This window comes from Neophocaena asiaeorientalis, unplaced genomic scaffold (assembly GCF_003031525.2).
Source record: "Neophocaena asiaeorientalis asiaeorientalis breed wild unplaced genomic scaffold, Neophocaena_asiaeorientalis_V1.1 scaffold327, whole genome shotgun sequence".
NCBI classification, from domain to species: domain Eukaryota; kingdom Metazoa; phylum Chordata; class Mammalia; order Artiodactyla; family Phocoenidae; genus Neophocaena; species Neophocaena asiaeorientalis.
Window position 1 is genome coordinate 7,933,753 of NW_020174560.1, and position 17,408 is coordinate 7,951,160.

The 17,408-nt window shown below is 43.1% G+C and overlaps 1 protein-coding gene across 2 annotated transcripts in view; it reads right to left on the reverse strand.

Moving 5' to 3' along the window:
- The window catches only part of ACACA (acetyl-CoA carboxylase alpha), a 229,453-nt gene that overhangs the window by 23,327 nt on the left and 188,718 nt on the right, over nucleotides 1–17,408 (reverse strand). For both annotated transcript variants that reach the window (XM_024757632.1, XM_024757631.1), the window contains 5 exons: nucleotides 14,543–14,639; nucleotides 11,321–11,417; nucleotides 9,960–10,095; nucleotides 3,011–3,188; nucleotides 1,176–1,288 (listed from right to left, as the gene is read on the reverse strand). In XM_024757632.1, coding sequence (XP_024613400.1) covers nucleotides 1,176–1,288; nucleotides 3,011–3,188; nucleotides 9,960–10,095; nucleotides 11,321–11,417; nucleotides 14,543–14,639 — 621 coding nt within the window. The remainder of the gene's footprint in view (nucleotides 1–1,175; nucleotides 1,289–3,010; nucleotides 3,189–9,959; nucleotides 10,096–11,320; nucleotides 11,418–14,542; nucleotides 14,640–17,408) is intronic.

A 17,408-nucleotide genomic window follows, 5' to 3' on the forward strand; every position in this document is an offset into this window, starting at 1 on the left:
ATAGATTTTAGAAACAACTTTGCCAATTTCTTGTTGTATGTGTGCATTTCCTATAAAAGGATCAGGCTGCGGTGGGTTAGAGTTATTGGTGGTTGTTTCCTAACGGCAAACAATGGGACACAAACAGGGTTTATGGTAACCCGAGTCGCTGTGTATGGCAAGCAACATTGCGCACGGCTCAGGCCTCTGATGCCAGGACGTGCGGTCTCTAGGGTGAGGGCAGGCAAACTCTCAGAAGTTTCTGTGTCTCTGGATGGTGAGGATGTAAAGAGTTCACAAATGGTACTTTATTAATTAACTTACTATTTGGAACATAAATGAGCTAGCATCTCTTTTTTATGTCTTCCATTCACTGAGTTTCACTACCTTTTAAAGACAATCTCCCTGTTGTCTTTAAAAAACAAAAACAAAACAAACCAACAAACAAAAGACCCTTAAGCCATTATCTTTACTAACAGAGCAAAGGGCTCAATGGGAGACCTGGGCAGAAAATCAGTGTTTTAAGAGACTCTGAAACTCATTCAGACTCTGGACTTGACACAGGGCCCCCACAGTTTAGTCCAATGTTCAAATTGCAAGCGCCTTCCAAAAGCTCCAGAAACAAATGAGCGACAGTAACGGCTGGAAGCATGGAGTGCAAATGCTCCCAGGGATTCTGCTGCTCGGCCTCTATTTTAAGCGCACAGTGTACAATTTTTACTTCCATTTCTCCAGCTCAGGATGGCCCCAGGATGCCGCCTGGGTAGGCCTCTGGCTTTTCCATCCTGTGACACTGGCTCTTCAGAAACAAGGCAGGCTCGTCCAGAGAGACAAGCAGAAACAGGATACTTAAGCCTAGCATGTTCTCTGCCTGATCAGCCTGCCCCCAACAGCAACTTCCAGCTAATCATTCTTTACAAGGACATCCACAAGCCTAGAAAGATGGGTTGTTTGAACTGTAAGGAAATATCAGAAGAAAAAAATCGGGTGACTTTTGCTTTTTTAAGAGCCCACTTTCCCTCCTATTACACACCCTATTTCATTCTACCAGGGTTCTTACCATAGAGAGGACAGTAAATAAAGATGATCATGAATTTGATCAAATGCTTCAGTGCCTCCTCCCCTGGCCTATGAATGCACTCATTACAAATCAGCTGAACGGCTCATTGATTTGCCAGGAGGACAAGCAGACATACCCAATCGCTCAGCCAAGTGGATGTAGACGGGGTCCACCCGACGCATGGTTTTCACCAGATCCTTTCTGCGAAATTTGATTTCTACTGTCCCTTCTGGCTCCAGAACTGATCCCCTGGATCACAGAGAAAAGAAAGGAAAGGAAACAAAACAAAACAGAAATAGAGGCACTTTAAAGGAAGGAGACAACAGAATGAAGCCAGTTACAATCTGTGGACCAGGAAATAGCTTCATTATGGTTTTACCCACCCACAGTTCACAGAGGGAACCCCAGGGAGAGAAGCAGGCACCAGAGAAGAGTCTAAGTGGGGTATGAGAAAGGCCTGGCAAAAAGCAATTAAAATAATTCTTATTATGACATCAGTCTACTTCCATCTCAAAGGGAGAAGAATACAGATTCCACCACCTACAGCTGATAAGGGTAACAGGAATCACGTTTTTCAGAAAAAAAAAAAAAAGTTGATGTAGCCGCAGTGGCAGAGGAACAGTCTCCATCACTCAGGCCATGCAATGAGGGAGTGGCGGGGGTGCTGACTGGTCCGACACGCGGACGGCACCCTGCTGCCATGGAAATGGCATAGGTTTCAGGGTCACTTCTAGTGCATACTAATGATGTTCTATTACCAGAAACTTTACCCTACACACCTTTTTTTTTTAAAGACTTTCTACATAAAAAAAAAAAAATTACAGCTAATGCTTAACTCTGTGCATGGCACTGTTCTAAGGTCAATGTAAAAATCTTTATGACAATCCCATGCCCAGTCTATATCCACTATGAAGTAAGGTGCTATGATCCCCATTTCACAGAGGAGGAAACTAAGGTACGGGATGTTAGGAGACTTGTCCAAGGCTAACAAGTGACAGAGCTGGATTTAAAACCATACAGTCTTGTTCTAAAGTCTGCAGAGGACTTGTCTCCCATCTGATATCAGATCAGGAGTTAAGTTAGCACTTAAAAGTAAGCCCCTAAGTATAGAACGCTAGCCTAGTGATTTGACAATAAAACCACTGGACTCTCTCAAGCAGTTTTTGAAATAAGAGGCTGAAATTTTTGGGAAAAGAGAGACATAGGCACTCTAATAAAATGATTGGATGTAGGAACTGGCATGGAAAATGTCAAGGAGATATGATGTGAGATTTACAAAAGGGTTGAAAGCAGATTATGAAAGGAAGCTGGACTTAAGTGTTGCAGGTGCCAATGCCTAACAGAAGCTTGGGATTTTCTCTTGCAGTTCTCTTTGTGCTGCAAACACTGTGTTCTCCAGGCCTCCCCGAATGCCAGAGTGAGGCACTGCGCTGTGTGGGAGAAGCTCTGGTTGGAACCACAGAATGCAGGTGCCATGGTGCACCTCGATGGCCACCCAGGTCGTTCCACAGACAAGGAGAAGCAACCCAGGGAGAGCGAGGACTGCTCCAAGTTCCTCACTAGTCAGCGGCAGGGCCTGGGGAAGCCCCCAGAACTCCAGACTAACTAGTCAGTCCTTCCTCTCCACCTCGCTTTAAGCTCCCTCTGCCACATACCTAAGAAAGAGATGATGAATAGGTATATCTGAACAACATACAGGAGAGGGTCTCTCAGAGTTTGGGGGTGCCTGGGTAGAGGACTTCATGGTAAAAGAATCTGGGGTGGGGATCACACCGGGAAAGCCTGACTCCAGCCTGGTTCCCTTCTCATGCTGGCACATGCTTTCTAGAAAGCCTATTTTTCTGAACTTGGAACCCTCTGCGGATACACAGATTCAAATAAAGGTCCCTTGGTTATAATGCTCTCCAGGAGGAAACCAACAGCTAGAGGATCCCCCAGAGGCAGTGAGTGGAAACGAGGAAGGAGCACTACCTGCTTTCTCGGTCAGCATACATCTCCATGTGCCGCGGGTTGATGGTGGGGTCAATCACGACCCAGGAGCCACCCCGGAGCTCGGCCTGTGGAGGAATGTAAACCATCACAGGCTGCGAGCACTCCCGTAAGCCATCCACGATGTAAGCGCCAAACTTCAGCACTTGGTCGTACATATCTGTGGAGAATGAGACAAATTAGAAACCATGAAGCAGTGCTTCCGAACATTGCTCACATCGTGACACACAGAGAAATAAGGCTGCTCATGGCCAGAGGTGACAGGTCTGGGGGTGCAGCTGCCCCAGGTCCCGTTTGGCCCCCCTGAAGACTAAAGCAATTGGTGTCTCCATCTGTATTCTATTTAAGACTCCACGGGCTCTTCAAAAGTATGACAGAAGTGCACTGCCTTTCACCAGATTCAGGGTGCAGGCCCTATGGACTGCATATCCATTTTACATCTTCCCTGAATTTCTGTACTCAGGTTTCACCACATTAATTCACACTCGCTCTACAAATGTTGAGTATTTTTCATGTCAATATGTGATCTCTCTCACTACATTAAGTTTTCTGAAGGAACTATTCAAGCTCTTTTCAATTCTTCTCATGATACTTAGCATATGATAAGCCCTTAAAATGCACAGCTAATGGAAATGCATCCTTCAAAAATTTTATCTTCAAAAAACTGCATCTTTCATCTTTGCATCCCCAGGGTCCTGTCCAGTGCCTAGAACATAGTTAGTGTTCAGTGAGTGTCTGCTGAATAAATGAGTGAGCACACGCATGCTTTGTAAAGAACACAGCAAGAAAAAAAAAATTAATTCTTTATCAGTTGCATTTTATCAGGGTACCAACGAGAAAAAAAGTTAAGTGCATATGTATTTATTGGAACTATCACACAGCCACATAAAGAGGAGACACCTCTTTCTTCTGATAAAGAGCACGCTTTGTAATCCCCCCAAGGTCAGGTGCAGCCTGAAGAAAAGAGACCCTTGGTGCATAAATAGAGTCAGTCCTTGGAAAGCAGGATCAGTTATTTATTTCCCAATAATTTATGACTTCTTCCCATTTCCTAGCTCACTGAAGTCTGAACACTGCTGAAGTTTTAGGTTATGATTCCAGATGTTTAATGAGTATTGCAGTGGAACCACAGTGGATCCTTTTGAAACATCAAATAACAGGTTCAACTGAGTTCAAACTTTCCTAACAAAGAGAGGATCTCAATTTGGAATAAATCAATCTGGAAACCCAAAGCAAAGAGGCATTTTTCAGGAACTTAAGAGCAAACCAAAGAGAAATTGCTTTCACTGTAGTTACTGGCAAATTAAACCTCTACCTTCTCCAAAGTAAAAATGGCTCTCTGTATAGAAACCATGGGTGAGCACAGTTCTCTGCAAGGCCTATGCCTTTCTCCATTGCTCCAACCTGGCTGGCTGGTCTGTGAAGGAATTCCAAAAACTCAGAAGTTGCCCCAGGAAAAACTCCCTACTCTATGTAGAATGTGAATGGTCACACACTCTGTATATATGATCAGAACAAAGACATTTATTCCTTTGGGAGGAAAGCAAAGACCAAAAAAATTTACTGCTAATTACACAACTGCTGTATGAAGAGCAGGGAATAAAGGACTTTAAGCGCTTTACGCTAATTCCGTGGTTATGAAAATAATTGCTCAGTTCAAATTATTTTAACTAAATTAATTCTTTAGTGGATATTTCAACCAGTGCGACATAATAAAATAATTGTGTAATTAGCAGTACATTTTTCAGTGCTGCCAAGAGTACAGTCTCAGAATGAGTAACAGGAAGGAGTGGCTCTCAACCGTATCATGTGCGGAGAAGAAATGGGAGGTGGAGATAAAAGGAGAAAGTGAAACAGCAGCAAATGGCACCCAAAAAGTCATTCTATGTGAAACAAAAGTTAAGAGGTAAATGACAGAGTTTCCAGCCTCTTCACTCACTTCTGTTTGTTAAAGACATGTCTACATCAAAATCCAGCTCTGTACTATGATGAACAGACCCAGCTCCCAAAAACGGAGAGGACTTTATTAAAAATGTACTTCCATGTATTTAATTAAAACAAAACAAAACAAAACTTAATTTCATAGTATAAGCAAATTGTTTGGGATAAAGCTGAGTATGTGTGCATTTTATTTTTGTGAAATGGACTTTGGTCCCTTTTCATCTTCATGGCTAGCTTACTGTATACGAGGGAGCATGATTACATACACACACACACACACACACACACACACACACACAAATCATTTAATCATCAGAAAACTCTTCTTTTTCTCATACCCAAGTGACAGGTGAGTAAACTGAGGCTTAAGTGAGTAAGTGGCAGAGTTGAGACTTTGAACCCAGATCTCTTTGTCTCTTAAGTCCACATTCTGCTACTTCATTCTTAACCCACCCCTCTTAAGGCGAGGAAAGCGCAGGAGGCTGAAGTAATCTGCCTTCCAGCATCTGATACAAGGGCTCAGTAAAATAGAAGCCAGAAAAGAGACTTGAATAAATGAGTATTTCTAAATTTTGCCTGGATTTTTGGTATGTTCAGAGATATCAGAACTTATACTAGCAGCTCTGTGAAGGGCATGGATCCGACTGCCAAACAATTATCTTCTGGCCCCAAGACTGTGAGTAGAAAAGGGGCATCAAGCTTCATTGAAGCTGACAAGCTTGGGACTTGAAGAAAACGCCTCCATCTAACCTGGAACATCAACACCCCACTATCCGCATCATCAAAACACTCCAAAGGCAACAAGGGCTATTAAAATATAAACAAACACACACATTCTGCAATCAACATGCCTGTACTGATTCACAGCTGCCCCAGACCACACATTCCTGAAAGGCAGGTTGAAGCGCCTGGCAACAATCTGACACACATTTGTTTGAAATCCCTTCATATTTAAGAGACAGAGCAAAAGCATAGCCAAGAGCAGCAGGGGAAGGGGGATCCCCAAGGGTTTAGGCTAGACATCAGTCTAGGGAACTGTAAAGCTATGCATACGCTGACTGTCAATTCTCTCAGGCCCTGAGAAATGCGATGGGAATGGAAAATACTGAAAGGTTCTTCCTCGGAGAGGGGGGGAGCCTGCAGCTTTCTAAGCATTCTGAGCGAAGCACATCTGCATGAACGGTGAGCACACAGCCTTTCCAGCCTGTTCTTAGCACCCAGGCACCAACCCTGCCTGGAGCCTTCATTGTTACACAACAGGGATACACCACAGCAGCCGCATGTACCAAACAAGGGAGCAGGGCGGTAGGGTGTTTCCACAGTGCTCTGCTCTCTCAAAACTGGAACAGATCTTATTGGCTTGAGGCGAGATTATCTGTTAGAAGCTGAAGGTAGACATCAGGCATACACAAGCTGCATACACATAATGTCTCTCATGAGTTCATTATGGCCGGTTGACACTGTATTTCAACATCCAAGTAATCAGAGACTTTATAATAGACTTTCATTCCAGTTAAAGTTTTCAATAAATGTTTTTTATTGTTATTTATAACCTGTCCCAGGAAAAAATAATAAGTATAACATGAAAAGCCAACTGAGAGTGACCCTGTAGCACCAGCAGTGAGGCAGCTTAATATCACTGGGATTTGCATCCTATCAAGCTATTCATGCTGAGGCTGGGACCCTGGTGCTAATTTCTAGTAAATTTCATGCTTGATGTCTCCCTGTTGTGGGTCATTGCCGGTTCGTCTAAATAAACTGCTTCCAAATGGCTCTTCCATCTAAATATTCAGCCAGTTTTTATAATTTAATTTTGCATTATGCTGAATAGCCTTCCGGCCAGATAGAGCTCATTGGAAAAAAAGCACCAATACCATCTTGACATGCTTTTATTTATTTATTTATATTTTTACTGCTTGAATTAGACCTCCTAGGCCGACTAGTAAAGAGGTTATTTTTCCCCCCTCCACTAATGTCAATTTTCAGCATAGCAAGAGCTGTCTCTAATCTTTTCCTACTCATTACACACAATTTTGGAGTCATTTTACCCACAGTGCAGTCGGCTCCTGGCTGTGTGTTTGTGTGCACTCAGGGATGGCATAATTGTTTATTTTCCCTCCCTGCATAATCCCCAGCCAGTATTGAAACCAAAACTGCAAACATCTCCCCAAGGGATATGGAATGACTCTCAGCTTTGGTCCCTTTACATGAGATAATACATAGAAAACATCCTGGCCTGCATGTAACTATGAAAGGGGGGTGTTCCTCCCCTCCTACTTTCACACTGATCTCCATCTTCCCCAAGGCTTATCTGTCTTAAGTGACGTGTAAACGGATGCAGCAGCAGCACCAAAATTCAGAACACAGAGCTGGTCCTGGCTCCACATCAGGCCAATAACTCGTTTTTGATTAGGGACGGGGGTGGGGGTGGGGAGTTACTATTTAATGGGTATAGACTTTATGTCGAGGATGATGAAGAAGTTTGGGGTACAGACAGCAGTGATGGTTACACAACATCGTGAATGTATTTAATGCCGACGAACTGTACACTTACAAATGGTTAATAGGATAAATATTATGTATACTTTACAATTAAAAACCCATAACTCATTTCTGAGTTCTTGCAGTTTCCTGTCACAATAACCCCAAAGCAGAGGGGCGGTAGGTGGGTAATTACTTTCTCAGGAACCTAGATATTCTATTCTTGGGATATTCTAGTAGATCTGGTTCTGGCCCTAGGCTCTAAATTGTGCTACAGGAAGTAAGACAGGTCTGTGTTCTCATTTTTTAGCTAAATGATCTTGGGAAATTTACTTAACCTAAGTCTCAATTTATGCAAATTGTGGATAATAATATAACTTACCCCTTAGAGGTGCCTGTTGTGATGATTATGTAAGATAATGCATGTAAGATGGTTAGTGCAGTTTCTGGTGAAAAGAGCCCAATGAATCTTAATTGTTGATGCTCTTATGGTTATAGGGCAGGCAGCCAATCTGGGCCTGAGCCAAAATACGTTGCAGAATTAAAGCTTCCCCTACAAGCGGCACATCGCAAACGTTTGAGCTCTAAGTTCGTTAGGACAAAATAGCCAGGCTGACGTCTCCTAAGTAATGTCAGCATGAGTGAATTCTCAATGGCTCCCCAGAAGAGAGGTAACTAAGGAGTAAGAATATTGCATTCTCTCCCAAGTCAATGTAAATCTTACAGCCAGGGAATCTGGGATCAAGTGAAATCTGATGCTAAATGCATCTCATATACATAAATGAAAGGGATTTCAGCCACCCCCTCCCCCGCCCCCATATAGTATCATCCTCCTTTGAACACTGTGGTTATTTTTTTTTTTTCACATCCTTATTGGAGTACAATTGCTTTACGATGGTGTGTTGTTAGTTTCTGCTTTATAACAAAGTGAATCAGTTATACATATACATATGTTCCCATATCTCTTCCCTCTTGCGTCTCCCTCCCTCCCATCCTCCCTATCCCACCCCTCTAGGTGGTCACAAAGCATCGAGCTGATCTCCCTGTGCTACGAGGCTGCTTCCCACTAGCTATCTATTTTACGTCTGGTAGAAACACTGTGGTATTTTGTTTATACTTTATACATTATGGGTTTAACTTTCTGTACAAGACATTCTTCTTGACTCCTTCAGGCTTCAAGACTCTTTTCTGACTTATTTTTGTTTTCTGTGAAGTAGCTAGCTAGCATAGCTCCTTGCACATAGGAACTCAATAAAAATGTGTAGGATTGACTTGTTTAACCTATACTCTCAATATCTCATGGTATTTCCACTGATTTATTATCTTGGTCAAAAAGTAATTCACCTGGAATAGCTTAGGAAAGTATACAAACCCTAATTTGCATGTACAGTCCACATCTCCCCAAAGAAAGTGCAAAATGTGGAAGCTGTCCAGTAAATATAGACAAAGGGGACCTTTTCAACTAAAACAAAAAACAAAAAAAATCGCCCTACTCATCTACATTTGGGCAGGGAGGCTGGCCATACAGGCAGGGGTTTTCTTAGCCAGGTAAGGAAAAGTTGCTGGCATAAGGCTCTAACCTCTCTCCACGGCACAGCTGATAACCTATAAAAGGGTAACTTCCCCAGGCTTTTCCTCCCTCAAAGCTAGAGATGCTCCTGCCCCAAGCTACTTCTGGGTGCCTTACTGAGAGTTCATCCTTTCACATTTTACATGTCCTACCTCTGATCACTCTTTTCACTCCAGCAGTATCAACTCCTCCCTCCCATCTATTCCCCTAATCCATTCTAGGGTTTTCCCTGAGGAATAAAGTTGACACTTATCAGCATACTCATCCCCTCCCGGCATGTGGTCTCTGGCCTCCGCCTGGCCACGAATCTCTGGCCATTGGAGAGAAAGCTTCACAACTCTTGAGAGGTAGTGGGTGTTTCCCTGAGCCGTTCACACGGAGGATTCCCAGTGACTGGCAGTTCTGGCACTGAGCAGAGCCTTTATAATAATGGTCTAATATGCTGGAGCCACAGGCCCAGGGCTGTTGTTGGATAATAATAAAACATATCACAAACTGCCACAAAGGGAAAGCCTCCGGTATAGAATTCGTTCGTTTTCTTCTGGTGACAGCTAATTTCAGTATCTCTCTTGCTCATCACAGAGCATTAAAGACGAACACCAACAAAGAGTATGCCCAGAAAAGAGGGACAGAGACTAGGACAATTGTATTTCCCCAGGACCATCAGAACAGTCCATCACTAACCTGTGAAAGCTAAATCAGCAGTCCACCTACATAACGCCTAGATAGCTCTAAAATTTTGTATGGAATTGTAAAAATCGAATTTTCCCATTCAAGTTACAACTCAGAAGATATCTCAGAGGGAGCGTAATCGCCCAAAAACCTAGGCTGATGTGCTATCAGGGCACTCATATAAACCCAGTATAAACCCTTCCTCCCCCCGCTGCAGTGTTCAAGGGAATCAGTGATGCCCCTCCAGCCCAGGGCCAGGCCAATTACCTTTCATCCCACCAGAGAAGCCTCTCCAGTTGGCAAAGACCATCAGAGGCAGCCCTTCACGGTTGAAGTCCTTGATAGCCTGATAGGTCTTAAACGCAGAATCTGGGAACCAAACCTGGCCAGCCTGCTGGATTATCTATTAGGAAAAGGCAAAGAAGAAGACACAATTAACAACACAGTTTGAAGGGGAATCTCTCCCGGGAGAATAAAGTTTTACTGTTAAAAACTCAAAATCAAACCAAACCAAAGTTGTTGTTCATCAAGAAGATCATCCTTGAAATAAAAAAGAAGAAAGGATCCCGGCTCTTTGACTTTGTTAAATACTCTTCTTCCTAAGTCTTGATTCCACCACCAACCCCTCCTTAGTCCAAAGGGGGGAACCTTACTGCTTCCAAAGGAAGGATGCAGCCTGAGGCATCCTCCTTCTAGGCTTCCCAGGGCAACTTTAAGTGACTTGACCACACAGCTCCAAGCAAGCCCCCTGGTCAGTCTCCACGTGCTCTCACCTCTGTGCCTGGTACAGCTTCCCTGTACTGTGCTTTGTCAGCGGCGCTTGAGGTAGCCCTGCTGCATAAGCTCCTCTCATCTCCCCGACCCTTTGTCAGGCTGTGAAGACTTAATCCACCCTTTTGAAAAGGATGGGACTTCCCTGGTGGCACAGTGGTTAAGAATCCGCCTGCCAGTGCAGGGGACACAGGTTCGAGCCCTGGTCTGGGAGGATCCCACATGCCGCAGAGCAACCAAGCCCGTGCGCCACAACTACTGAGCCTATGCTCTAGAGCCCACGAGCCACAGCTACTGGAGCCAGCATGCCACAACTACTGAAGCCCATGCGCCTGGAGTCCGTGCTCCGCAACAAGAGAAGCCACCACAAGGAGAAGCCTGCACCCTGCAACTAGAGAAAAGCCCGCATGCAGCAACGAAGACCCAACACAGCCAAAAAGAAAAAAAGAAAAAAAAAAAGGATGGGCTGTGGCTTTCACATTTGGTGTCGGGGCTGACTTCCTTATTAATTCCAGTAGGAGCTCTTCCACGAGTGCTTGGACAACCAGGACCAGTGGGCCCTCAGCATCATCTCAGCTGCCTTTCTAGAAGACCACATACCCAACAAAAGAAGACTGTTTTCTAGCAACAACAAGACCACTGTAAAGGCCCATTTAATTTTTCAGGCAGAATTTAGCTTGCAGTCCATTTCGAGTCATCTTAAAAGTGAGCTCGTGATGGTCTGAAATCATTAAAGGCTGCTGGCTGCCCTTTCCTCTAAAATTGGTGGTTTGCAATGCTCCCAATATATCCACGGCTCCGCAGAGGCGGAAACACAGCTCCAAGCATGGGCGCTCGGGGTACTTGAGGTGACCTACCTTGGCTTCAGAATCCAGGTTTGCAGGATCAGCTGGGATACTTAGTTCCACGGTTCGGGTTTCCACGGCAACTACTCCCACGGGTATTCCTCCTAGCCTGATAAAAAATGAGCCTCGTAAGAACCCAATGTATGTCTATGTTACAGCTAGTCATTTATTTTCCAATCCTACATCAAAACATTGATGGAAGGGGATGTGGAAACAAATATAGGGTCGGGGGAAATCTGACTTTTCTGGGGGTAAAATGTTACTCTACAGATTTGGTAAAAATGGCAAATTTGGTAAATATGGAGGAAACTGCATATTTACCAAATATGATTGGTAAATCATAACTGGTAACTGATTCTGCCCTCAGGATCACTCCTATTCTCCACCACAGGATAAATTCAAACCAAGGGTGGTACCAGGGGAGCCTCTGCATTTTGACTCAACAGCCTAGTACGTGTGTGAGATCTTGTACACACACACAAATGAACACACACACACCATCACTGTGATTGCCAAGTGAAATTTCTCAGTTCACCCTACAGCATGTCTTTGGTGAAGATGAAGGGAAACAGTCTGAAAGGCAGTAGGAACCTGAAACATCACTGCTGGAACAGACCTGTAGTTTTCTATGGAGTGTTGATGGCGTGGTCCCTGGTAAGATCTGAGGGTACAGTAGGTCTTACCATTGGGCGTGTGGATGGGGAGTGGGCAGGTGTGCTACGGGGATGATGAAAAACGTGTGCCAAGTGTAGGGAGGTGGTTGAACAAGCCCTTAACTTTCTCTTCCGTTGGAAAAGAGCAGTGGGACAGGGTTAACCTTCAGAAGTCATCTTGGTTGAATAGGTGATCTATACTGGAAGGATAAATTTAATCTCCAAGCTCTGTTAATTTAAAAAACTGTTCAGGAGCTCAAAGCCTCTGCATCTGTACTCCATGATACCCTCCCACACTTGGTCCTCATAAAGATTTCCTAGTAAAAATCAGGAGGAGAACGAGAAAGTGAGTGTGAGTGAGCCTGCAAGGTACAGGGTGAGTCCTCACTCTGGAAAATGTGATTCAATCTTTACCTTCTCAGCCGCATTCCTTGGGGTTGGGGCTGGAACGGGTTATAGTCTCTCATTCCCCACAGCATCTCCATAACAAACTTTTCCATGAAGGACGGTCTTTGGTTGTTACATTGGCTACTGGAAACGGATCCTTGTCATCACAAGAGGCCTGACAGGGGCCTGAGTGAGGACCACCCACCCCCTTGTCACTTGCCTGCACTGAATCAGAATCAAAAGCTCTCTAGACAATCAGACAACGAGCAGAAGGTACACAGGAGGGTTTAGAAATATTTCTGTTCACAATGATTAACAATCCAACTGGAAACTTGTAATTGCAAAAGCCACCCTAAATCGGTAACTTATAACTTATATATTAGGGCCCATGTGACCTAATAAAGAACATCTTTATCCGAGTATTACAGTTATTTATTGAACTTGAAAACAGCTCAGAACAACTTCTGTTTTCTATTATACTACATATAAATTTTATCAGGCTAGCACATGAAGATGCTACATCTTGTTTTATAGTGTGTCCCTGGACAAGGTGCCATGGAATAATAAAAGACAATTTACAGCCAATAGCACACATATTCCAAACATACGTACCAAAGATGAGTTTTGGCAGCACTTACAGTAACAATCCCAGAAGAATACATTTATATTTATTTCTCGAAATGCCATTGCTTTTGAAAGAAGCTAGCTCCATTTGTGTTTTATATACTTGTGACCATGTGTATGTGTTTGGAGTAAGAAGCCCAGAACTCATCAGATGGAAAGAAAGAAGTCAGAGTGAGGGCCGCAATAAACAATGGCAGAGCTAACCAAAGCCAAGCTTGACTGAACTTGCTCACAGAACAGTCCCTGTTCTTCCAATCGTAAGTGTAAAGCATTATTCTCCTGTTTCCCATGGGAGGATCTTAAAGACCTTAACAGAGGTCTGGCTTTCTCGGTCATGTTTTTTAAGGACGGGAAAACTGAAGCAGAATGGATAAGAGACACAGTCTCAAAAAAGTTGCTTGTAGTGTCCTGTGAAGACTCTAACAAACCAGTAGGTCCTGAGTTGGGGGGCTCTCTCCCCAGTGGGAGTTCTGCCAGGCACAAAGAATAACCCTCACTGGGACTCGGAAGCCTGCGGTGCGGCAGAAGCCTGGGAGGCCGGAGAAGATGGGAGCTGGTCCCTGGGAGTCTCGGTCCAGGCAGACTCCAGGCTGAGTCCTACTCAGAGCCCCAGTGAAAGATCCCGCCTGGTGGGATTTGCCATCTGATGGCTCCTGGTCACTGGCAGCACAAGGCGTGCTGACCTGCTGGACAGAGAGCACCACAAAGCCTAGAATTATTTTCGAGGCTGGAACCTAAATCTCAACCCAGTGTGACATGTTTGAGAATCTTGGGCAGGTGCCACTTTTCACCAAGATAAGGAAACCTGATTGCCCCCGAGAGGAAGGTGAGCTCCAGATGTGGGTCCCCAGGGCGGCGAGTCTCCGAGATGCAGAGCCAGATTAAGATCAGCCTCGGCAGGTGCTCGTTACGGCAAGCCTGGCAGATTATTTCGTGCAGAGCTCGCTGTTGAGTGAAGCACTTCTTAGAGTGGGTATTAAAGTTTAATAGAAACTTCAATTTCCCCCTTGAAAACTACAGGTATGCCTGCAACCTATTCCAGCTTATTTGACCCACTCCTGTTTCAGGTAAATTTTTTTTTTTTTTTTTCAATTCAAATCTGATGATAAGCCAGTACAGTGCATTTGTTACTTGAATAATCTCAATGCCATGAAGGAACTTCTTCTGGTTACACAGATCTTTTGGGTGGGTTACAGAGAGAAGTAGACGAGTCTGATTCACTGGCCATCTACTCCTGAAAGAAAATGGTCTTTGGGGGATAGAGTGGGGGTCACTGGTGAGCTATGGCTATTGTGGTTGGGCTGTACAGCCCCAGAGAGCTTTTCTTTCGGTATTATGAAAAGGAAGTGTTGCCAAAACCAGACTTCAGATTAAACGCACCATTAGAGTGACACGCTAAATGACCACTGGGAACCAGTGCTCCAGTTATGCTGCCTTGGGCATGACTATAATCCAGTAGGCTGAGAAAGTTTAGACAAAGAGAACGTTATTGGTAAAAACCTATACAGCCCTTTCTTTTCTTGTTTTTAGTTGGGAGGAAAAAGTGCTTCCAAAACAAAAGAGCTCTTACCTGGCTCTGCCAACTGCCACAGTCTGTGCCCAGGGCTGCATGATCTCTGAGAAAGAGCCATAGTCAAAAAATCCACTCAACCACTGACCTTTCTGGGCTACAGAAGGAAAAGAAAGAAAACAGAAAATTAAAATGGTCAATTCATTCAAAATACACTGGAATTGGCAAATTGGAGGTTGGATTTGGGGGTTATTTGTTTTTAAACCTATTATAATAGATGGAAACTTTAGGCCCCTGAATGCTCATCTGCCTTCAGACCTCATCTCCTATTTCATTTGCTAGTCTGAATAAAAAGAATCATTTATCAGCAAAAGCATCATTTATTGTTAAACGATGGGGTTCAGCTAGCAGAGAGAGTTTGTGTCTTTTAAATAAATAACCTGGTTTCTTTCAAAACACCACAAACATTTGTCAAAAGGCAGCCAAGTCATTAAAGATGTTTTCAAGAAGTGTATTTCTATTTTAAAACTTAGCTTACAATTTTGTTTGATTCCAATGATTTTCTTTTAATGGAAAGCTGAAGACAGCCAAATGATAAGTATTAATGATCACATGAGGACCCAAATTTGAGGAAAAGAAAAGGGACTCAGCTTCTCTGCTAGAAAAGCAACAAGATACATCCGCTTTATTTACTGCTCACAAAGTATAATCTTACTACAAGAAAGGGCCATGCCTGTATACTCTTGATAGGTATCAAAAATGTAATGGTTCAGATGATAACACTTAATGTCATTAACCTCCTCTGTGCATAGAATTTCCTTCACTGGCAAGACACATAAACTTTCAACATCTTAGTTCAAGATAACTTCTGTTCCACAGGTATCCATGTTTGACCAAGGCCCCATAAAAGCTTCTGCAAATAACTGTTTCCTGGCTGCCCTCTCGGCTCATAGTTTCTCAGCAAGTCTTCTAATTTGAACATGGCCCTCCGCCCCCTAAAAACTCAAGCCCAAAACCAATTAAAAGTGGAGATCCGAGCAAGCTAACCTCTGCTGACTTAAACAGGATGGAGAGTGTTTTATCAAGACTCAACTTGTAATTACTGTGTTCTACATTCCTTGCCTCTATGGCCCCCGTGTAAAATGTGATCATCCATTTCAAAATTATCTCTCTATCATGAGCCCAAAGCCGATCGTTTAGATTCTGGCCTCGTGTTGGGCATCAGTTTGAAGAATATCACGGCACTATCTCCTCTAATAAATGACTTTAACTTTTCACCTAGAAGATATCTGCTTTAACTTATCACAGGGAATCATCTGCTTTCTTTAACGCTTCCACTAAATTAAAATCTGAAGTCACTCGATTTGGGAGCAAGTGTTAGCTGCACAAGAGACAGCAGGATGAATTACTAGGGAGTCGATGAAAAAATATTATCCAAAACCCAGAAAACTTAGTTTATCACAAATTCATTTTATTCTGTGGATCTCATTAATAATAGCCAGGATAATGCCCATCTACACACACACACACACACACACACACACACACACACACACACACACACACACACACCTGTTCACCCCATGAAAGAGGGCTCAAATTTTGATAAAGGTTCTAAACCAAACTTCTAAGTGCATCAGGATACTGAAATTTTAACTTTATATGCTTGGATCATTTGATGGTTCTTACTTCAGTAGTAATGATTTGGAACCACAGAATTCATTTCAAAATGGAAATTGTTTTTCTTTAAAACCCCTCCTGTCTTATATGTTGATTGACAGAGGGGAGTCATTAGTGGGCTATGGCCATTGCAGGTGGGCTTTACTGGGCCTCCTCAAAGAAGAGCAGGTCATGTTCAATTCAGATGTAGAACTTAGAAGCCAGCTAACATGGCATCCCGTAATTCCCAGGAGAACACTCACTAAGTCTTGTTCTGAATTCTGCCAGAAAAGTCCTGTATTTTAAGGCTGATAGGTATCTTAGGTTCATAGTTCTTATTATAAATCTTGGTATAAAAATGAGAGGTAGGGAAAAAGATTACTATGGTGATTTTTCTGGTGATGTAAGAAAAAGTATTTAGTTTTATTAAGATTAACAAGAAAAGGAATTGAAGACAACAGGTAACATTTTAAATTAAAGTCAGCCCTCCTCTGGTGATTTTTTTACACTATCTATAGTTAGGCTTCAGATTAAGCCCAACTCCTATGTATTAGCTGTGAGACCTTGCCCAAATCACTTAACTTCTCTGAGCCTGTAAAATGGTCATCTCTTCTTATCTCTGAGAGGTAGGTAAGTCCAAATAAGATAGTGTATATGGAAGTGCTTTACAGGCCCACCTGGCTTAGTGGGTGCCCACAAAGGTTTATTAAGTCTTCCTTATGAAGACTTCTTTCTCTTTCAACAAAATCACAATGACTCTTAAGTTTAAGGAATTATCTTCTGCATTCCACTCTTCTTTTAGATATAGCCTTTTTGGGAGGAAATAGTTGCAACAAACATGGAAAAAAGAACAAACACTTTCTCAAAAAGCCTAAAAAAAATAGATTCAAAATGTAGCGGGGGGTTTGGGGCTTCACAAAAGAACTTCCCACTAAATAAGGTTTGTTAAAATCGCCAAATGGACAGACAAACAAGAATGTACATTCGCCTTACGTGGAGTTACCTCTTTTTTCCCCTCTTTTTGTTTTTTAAGTTTGGTAAAATCAGGCCCAAGACAGAGGGATATATTAGATAAACATGGAGGGAGGGCTTGTTCTTACTCGATACAGTTATCACATTAAAAGTTCTGCACAGTCTCTTCATGAATAAATAATCTTACAAAGCAACCTTACATTAATAAATAAGGCACAGATCAATACTATTACCAAAATCATATGAGAAGAAGGACGCATGCAGGGTGGGTACCCAGCAACAGCTTGCTGGGAAG